Here is a 17219-nt window from a genome sequence, read left to right on the forward strand (position 1 = left end):
TAAACTGCCTCCGACATTGTTTTAGAAAATTTGGCAGTACTTCCAACTGGCCTCACAAACGCAGACCATGTGTATCTACGCCAGCCCAGGACATCCACATCCAGGTTCTTTAACTGCGACTAGCCACCCGAACAGCTGATGAAACTGAGGAGTATTTCTGTCTGTAATAAAGCCCTTTTGCGGGAAAAACTAATTCTGATTGGCTGGGCCTGGCTCCCCAGTGGGTGGGCCTGACTCCCAAATGGTTGAACCTATGCCCTCTCAGGCCTACCCATGGCTGTGCCCCTGCCCAGTCACGTGAAATCCATAGATTAGGTCCTAATGAATTTATTTCAATTGACTGATTTACTTATATGAACTATAATTCAGTAACATCGTTGAAATTGTTGCATGTTACATTTATATTTTTGTTCAGTACAGTAACTAACAAATTACATTTAGAAAGTAACCTAGCCAAACCTGCAGAGGCATTCTTGTTCTACATAGCGTATTTCTATCTAAACGTGGCCCTTTGTAGCTCAGTTGGTAAAGCATGGCACTTGTAATGCCAGGGTAGTGGGTTTGATTCCTGGGACCACCCATATGTAAAATGTATGTATGCGTGACTGTAAGTTTCTTTGGATAAAAGACATACCGTATATATTATTAAAACGTTGCATCCTGCTGAACGAACCCAGGGTGAAGGCTAGGGAGGAATGGCTTGGGTCAGGTAAGGACTAAGGGTCCATTTGGACCACTCTGGTTTATCTTGTCATTTTAAAATGTTACACCTTATTTTACTGTTGGTGTATGATGAATGTATGTGTGATGTTGATTGTTCTGTGTTGCATCTCAGTGCACATTTTATACCATGTAAAAACTTGACAACAAATGTGTAGACATGCTATTTAATGGAAAATATGTTGTCTGTTATAAAATAATAACATGTCTACACTTTTCAGTGTGTTGTTGTTTCTCTCCCCACTGTCTCTAGCTCACTCATAATTCTATTTCTATGGACTCACTCATTTCTGATGAGGTTTGTCTTTTCTCAGATTCCATACTTGGATATTGGTTACCTAGCAACGAGTTAAACAAACAACCTGTTTCCACTAGATAGCACAGCCACAAAGTTAAAATTGGCCATATCGTAAATATACATATTTTGCTTTTCGGTTAGGATTTGGTTGCTTTTTAGATTAGGGTTAGTGATACGGTTATCAGTGTGGTTAAGGCTAGGTTTAAAATCAGATTTTAAGAAGAGAAATTGTAGAAATGGGCGGGGTTTATGACTGTGGCTATGGTAACTAGTGACGACCATCGTGGGAAGCTAGCTAGCTAGCTAACGATACAGGCTAGCTGCAAATCGAAGTTCAAAGTTGTCCGATGAAGGACCGGTATACAGAATGGACAAAGAATTAAACGAAGAAATATTGCAAGACTTGTTTGCCTGGATAGACAAAATACCACTGTCCAGACCTAAGAGGAATATAACAAGAGACTTCAGCGACGGAGGTAGGGTATCTAAATGAACGACGTCATTAGAGAGGGGGAGACCCAGTAACAGGAAATTAATCTGCTCTGGATCTTACTCTGATCTCTAGTTCAAAGATGGAAGGCAGATGTAGCTGGGAGGTATGGGAGGATTCTACAGAGGGTAGTGATCACTCCCCAATCAAGTGTACTGTAAGAATGAGGGTGGAAGATACAGCAGGAAATGGGAGGAGATATTTTTCAAATTATATTTTCAGGAGTTGATGGCTTGTCACGGCTGTCTAGGAAGAAGCAGACCAAAGTGCAGCTTTTGTGTCGTTCCACATTTTATTTACACTGTGAAACTATGCAATACATAAATAAACTGTAAACAAAAACAACGACGCAGAGGTGAAACATACACTGACTCAAAATTAATCTCCCACAACCCCAGGTGGCACAAACCCCAGGTGGCACAACCACCTGGGGTTGACCTCCAATTAGAGACAACGATGACCAGCTGCCTCTAATTGGAGATAATCTCAAACAAAGCCCAACATAGAAATACAAAAACTATAACAACCCAACATAGAAATACAAAACTAGAACATAACAACATAGAAAAAAACTAAACTAGAAAACCCCCCTGTCACGCCCTGACCTTCTCGACCATAGAAAATAACAGCTTACCATGGTCAGGACGTGACATGGATGTTGCAGGTGAATTCAAATCAAATTGTATTTGTCACATGCCACTGAATACAACATCCATCTATGTTGGGCAATGTATACCTTACAGTGAAATACTTACTAAAAAGCCCATAACCAACAATGCTTTAAGAAGTTAAGTTAAAAATAGATAATAAAAATAACAAATAATTAAACAGCAGCAGTAAAATAACAAGCGAGACTATATACAGGGGTACCGGTACAGAAGCAATGTGCAGGGGCACCGGTTAGTTGGGGTAATTGTGGTAATATGTACATGTAGGTAGAGTTAAAGTGACTATGCATAGATTATAAACAGAGTTGCAGCAGTTTAAAAGAGGGGTCTGGGTAGCCCTTTGATTAGCTGTTCAGGAGTCTTATGGCTTGGGGGTAGAAGCTGTTAAGAAGCCTTTTGGACCTCGACTTGGCACTCCGGTACCGCTTGCCGTACGGTAGCAGAAAAAACAGTCTATAACTAGTGTGGCTGGAGTCTTTGACAATTTCCTCTGACATCGTCTGATATAGAAGTCCTGGATGGCAGGAAGCTTGGCCCCAGTGATGTACTGGGCCGTACGCACTACCCTTTGTAGTGCCTTGCGGTCGGAGGCAGAGCAGTTGCCATACCAGGCAGTGATGCAACCAGTCAGGATGCTCTCGATGGTGCAGCTGTAGAACCTTTTGAGGAACTGGGGACCCATGCCAAATCCTTTCAGTCTCCTGAGGGGGAATATGCTTTTTCTCTTCACGACTTAGTGTGTTTGGACCATGATAGTTTGTTGGTGATGTGGACACCAAGGAACTTGAAGCTCTCAACTTGTTCCACTACAGCCCCGTCGATGAGAATGGGGGTGTGCTCGGTCCTCCTTTTCATGTAGTCCACAATAGAATTCAGTGCAGATATAGAAACAGTGAATGATGTAGGAAGAGGAGCAATAGTAGGGGCCGCAAGGCAGGTGATGGGTGGAGAAGGAGGAATGCAGTTCCCTGGTGGACTGAAGAGTGCAGAGAAGGAAGCTGTGAGTAGGAACGGTGCTTTAAGGATGTTTAAAGGGTCTTGTAACTACCAGCACCTGATACAGTATAAACAAGCCTAAGCTGTAGTAAGGAGGACCATTAGGACAGTTAAGAGGGAGTATTGGCGTTGGTTTTGTGGAAACATAGGCAGGACTACTCCTCTAGGAGTGGTACGGGGGATGATTAAGAGGATGAGTGGGGTCAGACGAGAATGGGATCTCCCTGTGCTGAAAAGTGGGGAGACTGTTGCAGTGAAAGACATGGAGAATGTATAGATGTTAGCCCAGGCATTTGTGAAGGTGCACAGTTTGGTTCCGCTTTAAATGATGTTCAGCTTATAAAGGCTTCGTAAAGCCTTCACAATGCCTTCATAAGCACTACATAAATGTGTTACAAAGCATCTATAACTGGATGTCATGCTTTATAAAGGATTCATAAATGTGGCATAACTGTGTGACATAATCACCATTATAAAATGTGACATAACCCACTATGTCAAATATGATATAATCATGTGCTTTATAAAGGGTGAAATGTTGTGCTGAAGGATGGCATACGCTCTAAAGTGATGTCATGTTAGTCACATTACACCTAATATAGTTCCCAGACACTTCCGCCCAAATGCACGGAAGGTCTAGTGGACCAATGCATCAAACTTGGCCATCATTAGTTAGGGTAAGGTTTAAAATCAAATTTTAAGAAGATAAATTGTGGAAATGGGAGAGTTTAGAAATAATGAAGAATTTTTTACTGTGTTAAGTGGTGACGATAACGAATACTTTACTCATTAAGGTCACTCCTATAGAATTCTATGGCCAACTTTGAATGGTTGATATTCCAGGCTTATATGTGCTGTGTGTGCAATAGCATGGGGACAACGTTATCCCAGGAAACACTTACCTTGATGAAAGAGAAACCTAAAGAAATTGAAAGTGTCTTTCTTCTGGAACCAAGTTACATGTTCCTCAGTACACAAACATGCACACAACAAAAGCGAGCCATACCGCACGGTGCTGGGCCAGGTTAGGTCTTTGACACATTCACCCACTCCCCAGCTGAAAGATCAGCCATAAAATGTTGGCATCATTGTAACAGGTTGTAATCAAGCCCTGGTGCAGTGGGTTCAGGTTGGACTACTCCGAGTAATTTTGGTTCTGACACACACAAACGCTTTGCGGGTCCATCAATCAATTTAAATACCTTTCACACCTTACAGTAACCTTCATATTTTACCTTTATTTAACTAGGCAAGTCAGTTAAGAACAAATTCTTATTTACAATGATGACCTAGGAACAGTGGGTTAACTGCCTTGTTCAGGGGCAGAACAACAGATTTTTACCTTGTCAGCTTGGGGATTCGATCTAGCAACCTTTCAGTTACTGGCCCAACACTCTAACCACCTGCCGCCCCTTCATAAATCGGCAGAACGTTAATAACCTATTTATTGACATTTTATGTATTGTCCTGTAATACGTACAGTGGTTTGTGAAAGTATTCCCCTTGGCATTTTTCCTATTTTGTTGCCTTACAACCTGGAATAAAAATTTTTTTGGAGGTTTGTATCATTTGATTTACACAACATGCCTACCACTTTGAAGATGCAAAATATTTTTTATTGTGAAACAAACAAGAAATAAGACAAAAAATAAAAATAAACTTGGCACTATGACGTTGGGGACCGGGAGCTGTTGTATATATACTGAGATCATGTGACAGATCATGTGACACTTAGATTGCACACAGGTGGACTTTATTTAACTAATTTTGTGACTTGTGAAGGTAATTGCTTGCATCAGATCTTATTTAGGGGCTTCATAGCAAAGGGAGTGAATACATATGCACGCACCACTTTTCCGTTTTTTCTTTTTTAGAAGTTATTTTTTTCATTTCACCAATTTGGACTATTTTGTGTATGTCCATTACATGAAATCCAAATTAAAATCTATTTAAATTACAGGTTGTAATGCAACAAAATAGGAAAAACGCCAAGGGGGATGAATACTTTTGCAAGGCACTGGAGTTTGAAGTGAGACAACTTTGGTCATTCATAACACATCCATAAAGACTCTATATTGCATGACACTGTACTTACAATAAAGTCTTGCCTCTCTTCCTGCTTGAGGTACTGTATGTTGGTTCCAACATTAAAGTAACAACAAAGAAAGTTAGCAGCTCTGTTAGGAAAAGCCTTTGTCACACCATCAGGATAAGGGCATTTCTGTGCTGCACCAGAAACTCTAAATGGGAAGATGGGAAACTCCATTCAATTCATATTACTAAATTCCTCTGGGACACACATGGCTCAAGAGTACATTAAAATTGGTTGGAAAATGTCTGACTGGGAGGTATGATCATGAGGAGATGGAGACCATGGAACACATGTTATTTCAGTGCCAGTAATATGGGAGGGAAAGGGAGAGATTGTTATCGGATTTAAGGAGTAATGGTGTTGAAGAGCCAAGCATAGGTGAACTGCTGAGAAAATCTTTAGGGGATGTAATATTTAATTATGTATTTAGTTTCCTTAATTTCCTTGAGGAGACAAGAATAATGGATAGGAGCTAGACCTTCCCTGTTTCTGGTCCACACTCCAGTCCAGTTGGTGGCGGTAAAGCATCTTAAAGTTGGTGGCAAATTGCCATATAAAAACCACAGAAGAAGAAGAAGCAGCAGCGGAGCGAGGTGGAGGCGGGGTGTGGCTAACAATTATTTATTCTAGGCCTAGGGTAGCGTTTCCTAAACTCGGTCCTCTGGACCCCAAGGGATGCACGTTTTGGTTTTTGCCCTAACACTACACAGCTGATTCAAATGATCTAAGCTTGATCATTAGTTGATTATTTGAACCAGCTGTGTAGTGCTAGGGCAAAAAAACTATATATGAACCCCTTGGGGTTCTGAGGACAGAGTTTGGGAAACCCTGGCCTAGGAGCTAACTTAGGTACTTGAGTTAACCAACAGCTTTGGTGCTGATCATTTATAAATGATTAATCTATTATAATTAAATTATTTATTCAATGTTTATATGAATAACTTTTCTTTCTGTTGTCAGTTTCATTGAGCACTGTCCAGTGGTTGGCAACTAAGAAAAGTTAGTCCAGACAGAAACATGTCATAGCAGTGTTGTTTATATCGGCCCTTGTTCCAGTGATGGCTGCTGAGGTCGTCAAGTATTTCTTTCCCAAACTGGTGGAGCTTCACAACTACACCCCAGCCAACTCTATACAGCAAAAACTCAGCAACTGGGGCGCTCTCAACAGGCAAGTGTGTGTGTGTGTGTGTGTGTGTGTGTGTGTGTGTGTGTGTGTGTGTGTGTGTGTGTGTGTGTGTGTGTGTGTGTGTGTGTGTGTGTGTGTGTGTGTGTGTGTGTGTGTCAATGTACTGAACAGGTTCCTCTGGGAATCTTTGATACTGTATTCTACTTCTAAGCAACTACACAGGGCCGTGAGAACTCCTACTCACTGACCACTGGGTTGGACCACAGCCATTTTGGATCCAGCCATATACAGTTGAAGTCGGAAGTTTACATACACTTAGGTTGGAGTCATTAAAACTAGTTTTTCAACCACTCCACAATTTTTTTGTTAACAAACTAGAGTTTTGGCAAGTCGGTTAGGACATCTACTTTGTGCATGATACAAGTCATTTTTCCAAGACAGATTATTTCACTTTTAATTCACTGTATCACAATTCCAGTGGGTCAGAAGTTTACATACACTAAGTTGACTGTGCCTTTAAACACCTTGGATAATTCCAGGAAGTTATGTCATGGCTTTAGAAGCTTCTGATAAGCTAATTGACATAATTTCAGTAATTTGGAGATGTACCTGTGGATTTATTTCAAGGCCGACCTTCAAACTCAGTGCCTCTTTGCTTGACAGCATGGGAAAATCAAAAGAAATCAGCCAAAACCTCAACAACAACAACAATTTTTAGACCTTCACAAGTCTGGTTCATCCTAGGGAGCAATTTCCAAATGCCTGAAGGTACCACGCTCATCTGTACAAACAATAGTATGCAAGTATAAACACCATGGGACCATGCAGCTGTCATACCGCTCAGGAAGGAGGCGCGTTCTGTCTCCTAGAGATGAAAGTACTTTGGTGCGAAAAGTGCAAATCAATCCCAGAACAACAGCAAAGGACCTTGTGAAGATGCTGGAGGAAACAGGTACAAAGATATCTATATCCACAGTAAAATGAGTCCTGTATCGACATAACCTGAAAGGCCACTCAGCAAGGAAGAGGCCACTGCTCCAAAACCGCCATAAAAAATCCAGACTACGGTTTGCAACTGCACATGGGGACAAAGATTTTGAGAAATGTCCTCTGGTCTGATGAAACAAAAATAGAACTGTTTGGCCATAATGACCATTTATGTTTAGAGGAAAAGGGGGAGGCTTGCAAGCTGAAGAACACCATCCCAACCGTGAAGCATGGCGGTGGCAGCATCGTGTTGTGGGGATGCTTTGCTGCAGGAGGGACTGGTGCACTTCACAAAATGGATGGCATCATGAGGCAGGAAAATTATGTGGATATATTGAAGCAACATCTCAAGATATCAGTCAGGAAGTTAAAGCTTGGTCACAAATGGGTCTTCCAAATGGACAATGACCCCAAGCATACTTCCAAAGTTGTGGCAAAATGGCTTAAAGACAACAAAGTCAAGGTATTGGAGTGGCCATCACAAAGCCCTGACCTCAATCCCATAGAACATTTGTGGGCAGTACCCGAAATGTTTGACCCAAGTTAAACAATTTAAAGGCAATGCTACCAAATACTAATTGAGTGTATGGCTTAAGGCCATACACTCAAAATGGCTTAAGGACAAGAAATTCAAGGTATTGGAGTGGCCATCACAAAGCCCTGACCTCAATCCCATAGAACTGAAAAAGCGTGTGCAAGCAAAGAAGCCTACAAACCTGACTCAGTTCCACCAGCTTTGTCAGGAGGCATGGGCCAAAATTCACCCAACTTATTGTGGGAAGCTTGTGGAAGGCTACCCGGCACGTTAAACAATTTTAAGGCAATGCTACCAAATACTAATTGAGTGTATGTAAACTTCTGACCCACTGGGAATGTGATGAAAGAAATAAAAGCTGAAATAAATAATTCTCTCTACTATTATTCTGATATTTCACATTCTTAAAATAAATTGGTGATCCTAACTGACCTAAAACGGGGAATTTTTTAAATGTCAGGAATTGTGAAAAACTGATTTTAAATGTATTTGGCTAAGGTGTATGTAAACTTCCGACTTCAACTGTAGATCCATAACATAGCGCTAATTGCACACATTAACATATGTTTCCTCTACTCTCGCGCCGGGGGGGAAGTTTTCCCTAGCTACAGATCTAGGTACAGCTCCCCCTCCCCCAATCTATCCTTAACCATTAGTGGGAGAAATGCAAAACTGACCCAAAATCAGCACGTTTCCATGTTGACAGGAAGGTGTTCTCCAAGCTGAACTTCCACATCCCAGAGGAGACAGTGAAGAGGATAGTGGTGAGCACTGCTGGAGTAATAGAGCCTGTCCTGTGTTTGCTCCGAGAAAGGATTGACGACAAGAGACAGCAATGCACTGAAGACACACTACTGGTGTGTGTGTGTGTGTGTGTGTGTGTGTGTGTGTGTGTGTGTGTGTGACCAACTAACATTCGATCAAACAACCTTTGCTGAGCAAACATTCCATTCTCATCATGCACACATCCAGTCCCTGTTCATAGGGTAGAGCATAGAATATAACAGAGGTGTAAAATAAAAACACACTAACTATTATTCTGTCTCCTAGGATGTGGAATACTACAACAACAGGAACCAAGAGAAGCCTCTCACAGGTACAGAAATATGACCCCTGACCTAACCCCTGACTCAGGCACTGTGTACAGAGCTGTTGGTTCTCTCTCTGCAGTGAAGACAAACACTTGTATAATGTGACACAGTTATACATAGGGTGACTCCTCTGCTGACCCAGATATACTCAGCACCTTCAGTTAGCTGGTAGTTAGAGGAGGTGACCGAGTCAGAACTTGGTCAGCTGCACACACAGAGACAAAGACACACACACACAAAAGTGGGTCAGGAGCCGCTACGGTCAGTAATGTCCTTTAAAGGGCTGAGAATGTATGGGAGCATCCAACAACATCACTGTCTCTGTTAGAAGTATCCATGTAACTCTGTCTGTTGACTGTAAGCAAACCCTAACCCCCCCAGACCTCCCATTCAGTCCATAGGATGCCCAGGCTGTGTCCTCTCAGCCCAAAACCAGTAGTCTCACTGTTCTATCTACCTTCTCCTGACGTACAGATAGACACACGGATGGAGAGGCATCCTTCTACTGCTGACGGACGGGTGGACAGACAGACAAGATAGACAGATTAGATTGTGGTGCAAATGTAACATCACTCAGTGGATTGTCTCTGTTTCTCCATCTTCTGTGTCCCTCAGAGCCACCTCCCAACGACGCCCAGAAGAAACCAGGACTGGGAAAGAAGAAAGAGGAGAGGGCACACGTACACCAACACACAGACAAGACTAGGTACTACTAGCACTCACGATGTGTCAGTCTTTAAATGTAATGGATGTGTTCCAGGTCATCTCACCGTAGTCATGCTGCACAGATTATCAGACCTCAAACATCTGGAGGAGGAACCATATTCATTTGTTATAGTAATCCTCTGAGATGTGCAGCACAACAGCAAAAAATATAGTAATCCTCTGAGATGTGCAGCACAACAGCAAAAAATATTGTACAATCTGGACTTTTCTATAATGTGTGGTGTGTGTGTGTGTGTAGCACTGTGCTAGGTTCTCAGGTGGACCCAACCATCCGTCTTGTGCTGGAGGAGAAGGAGCAAGCTCTACTTGCCCTACAGGAGACTGTGGAGGTACACACACTTTGGGCGGCAGGGTTCCAGGTGTAATCTGGCCTCTTGAGTGACAAGACTGTAGTGTAGAGGAAGTGGGAGTGTGTCACTATCCGTCAGCAGATATGTCTCCTGTGTGTGTGTGTGTGTGTCAGTAGTGAGTTGGTGAGCTTTCAGCAGACATCAGCTGTGGGTTTCCACTAATGTCTTTTTATCATTACTGTGTTAAAAATGGTCAGCAAGATTACGTACACACATTTACACTTGTCACTGCATTGTCACATCCGTTCTTTGATAGGAGATAGTTAGTGTGAAGTCAAATACATTGTTTACACTGAGGTGTGTGTGTGTGTGTGTGTGTGTGTAGATCCTGCAAATCAAGGTGAACAGACTGGAACACCTGGTTCAGCTGAAGGACATGAGACTTGAAGACCTGACACGCCATCTGGAGAGATACAAGGCCAGGGCTAACGTGCCTTGATACACCGAAGCGGACACACACTTAACTTTCAGACACAACTAGAAACAACAAACACGCCTCTCCTTTTTCTAAACTCAATTTTTCTAACAAGAAATACTTGTTTTTCTATCAGCCTGTACTTTTCTATAAGTTAGCACTGAATGTTTTGTGACGCATTTGTTGAATTTATTAGATCATAACAGAGGATATTGTATTGAGAATGTGTGTTTTCTATCTATAATGTGCTAGATTGAGTGGACTACTAGACTATAGTGTCTATAAGGTTTGTTGTGTGGATCTGATGTGTGTCTATTGCGGTGCCTTTATAACAGCCATGTGACCACTAACATCTGAAGCTGTCTAAATAAAACACTGACACTAAATCTGTCCAGTCTCTTTTCTGATCCATGCGTATGCTGTGTTAACAGGAGAGAAGATGGGAGATGAGGGGAAATAAAATAAGAGGATATGATGGGGAAACTACATACTAAACTCTATGTCCAAATGTCTCATGTGGATTTAAAATCAGATTAAATTCTCACTCAATTTAATGGGTCAAATCTGACAGCAGTTTTTAGTGCAGCAGATAAGTTATTTCATCAGAACGGTCGAACGTCTACCCACATCCAGCCCTAACCACAGCCGCACACAAATTGTATCGGCTCTAGCAGTTGAGCCTGGGGAAGAGGTTAGCGTGTTTTTGTGACAGGGCTCTCATAGGATTATTCATGAAACTTGAAACTCAGGTTTATTCTAATGATTAGCAACCATCTAAAACAGGAGAAGGGGTTGATGTGCTCCTGTAACATGCAAGGACATGAGTGTAGGGGAGCCAGTAATCTCGCTCCTACCAAAGGCCAGTGCTGGGAACAAGGTTAGGGGAGTCAGTAGCATTGACCATTGTGATATAACTAACAAACTTATTCCTAGTTTAATTTTAGGGGGGCGGAGGCAACATTGCTCATGTTCACTGTGGTGAATAACCTAGTGAGTATACAGGGGATTTTTAAATAAATTAAACTGAAATTGTTACTATTGTTCACATCTTGAGAAATGTATCACATCATGTGTGTTCAGGGCTTACAACCACATCCATTTGTTAAAGGAGGGAAACAAATCCAGAGTTGCTGTAGCAACACCTAATGCCATGGTCACACAGAGATGGATGATGAAAATGCACATGCATTCATCAATGTCCATCAACTTTGTAGTGGAACATTTTGAGAAGGTGATACTCGCAACTAGCGACTTGTAGGCGCTGATGCCCAGCGTGATGACTCAATCACTCATGTTTCATGACAATGTTTGGATGGCTGACCATCTGTGGGCTATCACAGGGGTCAAACACTGTGTCTGTGGTAATCTCTAGGAAGAGACGTTCCCACAGAACCCTGGGAGCACGGACACCGTTGGAGGTGGGAAGACAGATGAAAACGTGAGTTGGCGAAATGAATGTTACTGTGTGAATTAAATTGTCATGTTTGGATTGTTTCAAGAGTTCATAAAGAGCTACGCATTTTGATATATTTTATTGTACTGTAAGTGCTATGGATTCATTGTTACGGAGAAACTGTTATTCGGATAGTTCAAAGAGGGAGCGAGGAAGATGTGCGCTCCTATCATTTAGATAAGAGTTGTGGGTGTTGTTTTAATGCTTTTTGTGTCAATGTTTTGGGCCATGCAAAGTAATGTTATTTAGACAATAGGAGATACTGGGATTTGGCACTCTTGGAAGAATAAAAGCTTGGTTGAAACTTTGGTCATGAAGTCATTATAAACCAATCTCCTGGTGTAGCGTTCCGTTACACTATAGTGTGTTTTTATACTTACACAATATCTAAAAGTCTATAGGTTATCTTTTGACATTGACTACTTCTGGTATGTGCCATTTGATCATTGTATTCTTATTACATAACTGCAACAAATCTGATTACTTTAAAATGGATACCAACCGTAGTCCTCATATTTCTGAGTAATATTCCTTGAATTATGAATGGTGTAAGGGTAAATGTTATTCACACTACACATAGCATATATATGCTTGGCCTTGAACTGTGGGGGGAAGAGAGACTTCCGAGGGGTTACTCCTTCCTTCCAGTAAGAATCTTGTGCTATGACTTGAGTGTGTGATAATATATAATTTTATAATATGTAATTTTATTGGGTTACTTTTTATTTTATTTTGTACTTTAGTTTATTTAGAAAATATTTTCTTAACTCTATTTCTTGAACTACATTGTTGGTTAAGGGCTTGTAAGTAAGCATTTCACAGTCAGGTCTACACCTGTTGTATTCTGCATGTGACAAATTTGCGCATGTGACTGACCGAATCGAGCCGGTCGCTGCACTGTAGCTGTTATTGGCAGAGAGGTTTGTAACTGTCTTTCTTATTGGCCTATTAACTGTCACCAGGCAGTCCAAAACTCTATTCCACCAAAACAGGCTGAAATTTCAGGCGGCCTTTTCAAACAGTTCTTACACTAAAAGGGCATTATCAAAATCTTCACAATTTCATGCTATTTTTCCAACCTCGTAGTGTGTAAATACACTGCTCAAAAAAATAAAGGGAACACTTAAACAACACAATGTAACTCCAAGTCAATCACACTTCTGTGAAATCAAACTGTCCACTTAGGAAGCAACACTGATTGACAATACATTTCACATGTTGTTGTGCAAATGGAATAGACAACAGGTGGAAATTATAGGCAATTAGCAATTAGCAATCACTCCCCCAATAAAGGAGTGATTCTGCAGGTTGGGACCACAGACCACTTCTCAGTTCCTATGCTTCCTGGCTGATGTTTTGGTCACTTTTGAATGCTGGCGGTGCTTTCACTCTAGTGGTAGCATGAGACGGAGTCTACAACCCACACAAGTGGCTCAGGTAGTGCAGCTCATCCAGGATGGCACATCAATGCGAGCTGTGGCAAGAAGGTTTGCTGTGTCTGTCAGCGTAGTGTCCAGAGCATGTAGGCGCTGCCAGGAGACAGGCCAGTACATCAGGAGGCGTGGAGGAGGCCGTAGGAGTGCAACAACCCAGCAGCAGGACCGCTACCTCCGCCTTTGTGCAAGGAGGAAAATTACCTGCAAAATGACCTCCAGCAGGCCACAAATGTGCATGTGTCTGCTCAAACGGTTAGAAACAGACTCCATGAGGGTGGTATGAGGGCCCGACGTCCACAGGTGGGGGTTGTGCTTACAGCCCGACACCGTGCAGGACGTTTGGCATTTGCCAGAGAACACTAAGATTGGCAAATTCGCCACTGGCGCCCTGTGCTCTTCACAGATGAAAGCATGTTCACACTGAGCACGTGACAGACGTGACAGAGTCTGGAGACGCCGTGGAGAACGTTCTTTTGCCTGCAACATCCTCCAGCATGACCGGTTTGGCGGTGGGTCAGTCATGGTGTGGGGTGGCATTTCTTTGGGGGGCCGCACAGCCCTCCATGTGCTCGCCAGAGGTAGCCTGACTGCCATTAGGTACCGAGATGAGATCCTCAGACCCCTTGTGAGACCATATGCTGGTGCGGTTGGCCCTGGGTTCCTCCTAATGCAAGACAATGCTAGACCTCATGTGGCTGGAGTGTGTCAGCAGTTCCTGCAAGAGGAAGGCATTGATGGTATGGACTGGCCCGCCCGTTCCCCAGACCTGAATCCAATTGAGCACATCTGGGACATCATGTCTCGCTCCATCCACCAACGCCACGTTACACCACAGACTGTCCAGGAGTTGGCGGATGCTTTAGTCCAGGTCTGGGAGGAGATCCCTCAGGAGACCATCCGCCACCTCATCAGGAGCATGCCCAGGCGTTGTAGGGAGGTCATACAGGCACGTGGAGGCCACACACACTACTGAGCCTCTTTTTGACTTGTTTTAAGGACATTACATCAAAGTTGGATCAGCCTGTAGTGTGGTTTTCCACTTTAATTTTGATTGTGACTCCAAATCCAGACCTCCATGGGTTGATAAATTGGATTTCCATTGATTATTTTTGTGTGCTTTTGTTGTCAGCACATTCATTTATGTAAAGAAAAAAGTAATTAATAAGATTATTTAATTGTTATGTTATTTTAGTGTTCCCTTTATTTTTTAGAGCAGTATATATTACAAAGAAGAAAAAAGCTTGCTACCTAGCAATAAAGGAAAGATGAACTTACAAGCCATGACAGCTAACAGCTGGGATTCATTGGTGAACATGTTTTTGTATTTAAAGAAAACATATATTATTATATATTTTTTGTACAATAATAAATAAATACAAAATAACATGGGGAGGAATATACTATTGGGCCAGGGGGTACATTAACACATTACACAAAGATATACACACATTTATAATTCTTGGTGAGAGAATGCCAAGAGTATGCAAAGCTGTCATCAAGGCAAAAGGTGGCGACTTTGAAGAATCTCAATTTAAAATATATTTGGATTTGTTCAACACTTTTTTGGTTACTACATCATTCCATGTGTGTTATTTCATAGTTTTGATGTATTCACTATTATTCTGCAATTGTGAAAATAGTAAAAAAAATAAAGAAAAACCCTTGAATGAGTAGGTGTGTCCAAGCTTTTGACTGGTACTGTATTTGCACGGTTCGCTGGCCCTTGACTTTATCTCGGGCCTAACAACACCCGTCCCCAAATATCCTACAAGTACCAGCTTCCAGGGCATTATCACTTTTATACAAGGGTTACTAACAGATTCAAATAATGATTGACATATTTTAATTAAAAACTTTATTTTGATGAATTTATTCATACTATTTCATCCTTCCACAAGATATAGTCCCGACACAAATCTATGGTCCAAGCCGGCTGTTAATTCATTCTATCGGTTTGGTTGCCAGAGACGCTACCCAGTCTCCTTTCTGTTCTGTATCTATGGATGCGACCCTTTCGATCGTTCTAAATGTTCCATTGCAATACTGGCTGGCAACGTTCTTATCCCTTGCTTGCTAACTAGCCAACTACGGCTAATTTACAGTCACATCATTCTGCAGCCAGAATAACAGCAAAGTAGTTGCATTTGCATTTGTTTAAGCTGTTTTCTAGTGACATTTAAAATGTAAAAGTTTCATACATAGACATTTCGATCTGAAATCTTTTGGACGTCAGAGCAATCTTGAGGGAATCCTGTCATCTATTGATGTGACGTACTGATATATGACGTCACCACGTCAGTCAACGAATGGGGGGCTTGTTACACCGACAGTGATGGAGTAAAGACATGTTGAAGTTTACCTCTGAGTCTGGTTGATTTAATTCAGTATAATATCCTAACTTAGCACAAGTTGTAAGTATAGGGTTGAACAACTCCTATTTCAGTCAGAAAAGGATATTCATATAATAGGTAATTATCCAAAACCTTGTAGAGAGCCTATCCAACTGACAATCTTTTAGAAAAAAATATAAACTATTGGAACCAAGACTTTAAAAGAACTGATATTGGCACAAGATGGAGGGAATGTTGGAACATAACTAACAAAAGAAGTTAATGAAAATTGATGCTTAATCAAGTATAAACTAATGTATAGAATGTATTACACAAGATACCAAATTCACAAATTCTACAGCACAATGGCAGAGTCATGTCTTAAGTGTAAAACTAACAATTACTTGATAATCCATGGCTTTTGGGAATGCTATAAAGTCCAAAAGTTATGGGCGGAGTTAGAAAGTTGGCTGTCAGAAGTATTACAATGTAAATGTACTTTTAATCAGTCTGTCTGCATATTTCAAGACATGGCATATGAGGGTGCAGTGACTAGGGCTGTGGTGGTCATAAAAAATGTTCAGACGGTGATTGTCAAGCAAATAACTGTCAGTCTCATGGTAATTGACCGTAATTAGCATAAACACATTTAGCATCTACTGGCTTCCACGCATAGCCTACAAGCCACTGATGCAGACCCTTGGAACATCTACATTTTAAAATGTCTAATAATTCCAAAAGAAAAGAGGACCAAGGCACTCTTCATATAATTAATTAAAATGCCTTTATTTGTATGGCATGTTCAATGGAAACAAAGTTCTAAAACTCTAACGTGTTTCAGCTGCAAAGGCTATGCAGCCGAAATGCGTCAGAGTTTTTAAACTTTGTTTCCATTGAATATGCCATACAAATAAAGGTATTTTAATTAATTCTATGAAGAGTGCCTTGGTCCTCCTTTCTTTTTGATTTATTATACATTTATTAAACAATTGTCCTTATGTTAGGCTCTGATATGGCTATGCCATATGGCTGTGGGTTACACTAGTTCATTTAGCAGACAAGATTTGCTTAGAATTCCGTGGCATTCTTTTAAAATTATTTTATAGTATGAAGAATACAATTGAAGATAGCTTAATAAAATAGAAAGATTATTTTCTCCAAACGATTTCAAAAGGAAGTGCGCACATGCGGCTATTCTGTGTTGAACGGTTAACAAAGAAACTGGTCATATATGCTTAATTTAAAGTTATTTATGCAACTTTAGTTGTGATACAAACGTTGGGCTATATCTTTTGATTTTTAATACATTCTAAGGCTGCATGATGGGACTCTAATGATGATTTGAAACGTTGCAAGCTGCACACACTTCATCAGTCTCTCATTCACAATTTGACAAGCATTTGATAATTTTCTCATCAGGCCTCGAATTTCCGGCGGCATCCCCCTTGTGTGGCTGTAATGCCCCCTACAAAATCCATGCCTTTTGCGGCCAAAGTGGCCATTGTG

At 41.3% G+C, this 17219-nt stretch overlaps 1 protein-coding gene across 2 annotated transcripts; it reads left to right on the plus strand.

The window, feature by feature from the left end:
- Nucleotides 1-1154: 1154 nt before the first annotated feature.
- spef1 (sperm flagellar 1) lies at nucleotides 1155-10880 on the plus strand. 2 transcript variants are annotated; one of them, XM_029753363.1, is made up of 7 exons: nucleotides 1155-1494; nucleotides 6321-6432; nucleotides 8619-8676; nucleotides 8963-9008; nucleotides 9619-9709; nucleotides 9968-10058; nucleotides 10405-10880. In XM_029753363.1, exons 1-7 carry the CDS (start codon nucleotides 1386-1388, stop codon nucleotides 10516-10518), a joined length of 621 nt encoding a protein of 206 aa, XP_029609223.1. In that variant the 5' UTR covers nucleotides 1155-1385; the 3' UTR covers nucleotides 10519-10880. The 2 variants fall into 2 exon arrangements, with proteins under 2 accessions (XP_029609223.1, XP_029609222.1); XM_029753362.1 differs by having other exon boundaries at nucleotides 1160-1494; nucleotides 8619-8769.
- The last annotated feature ends 6339 nt before the right edge of the window (nucleotides 10881-17219 follow it).

This window comes from Salmo trutta, chromosome 5 (assembly GCF_901001165.1).
Source record: "Salmo trutta chromosome 5, fSalTru1.1, whole genome shotgun sequence".
Lineage (NCBI taxonomy): Eukaryota > Metazoa > Chordata > Actinopteri > Salmoniformes > Salmonidae > Salmo > Salmo trutta.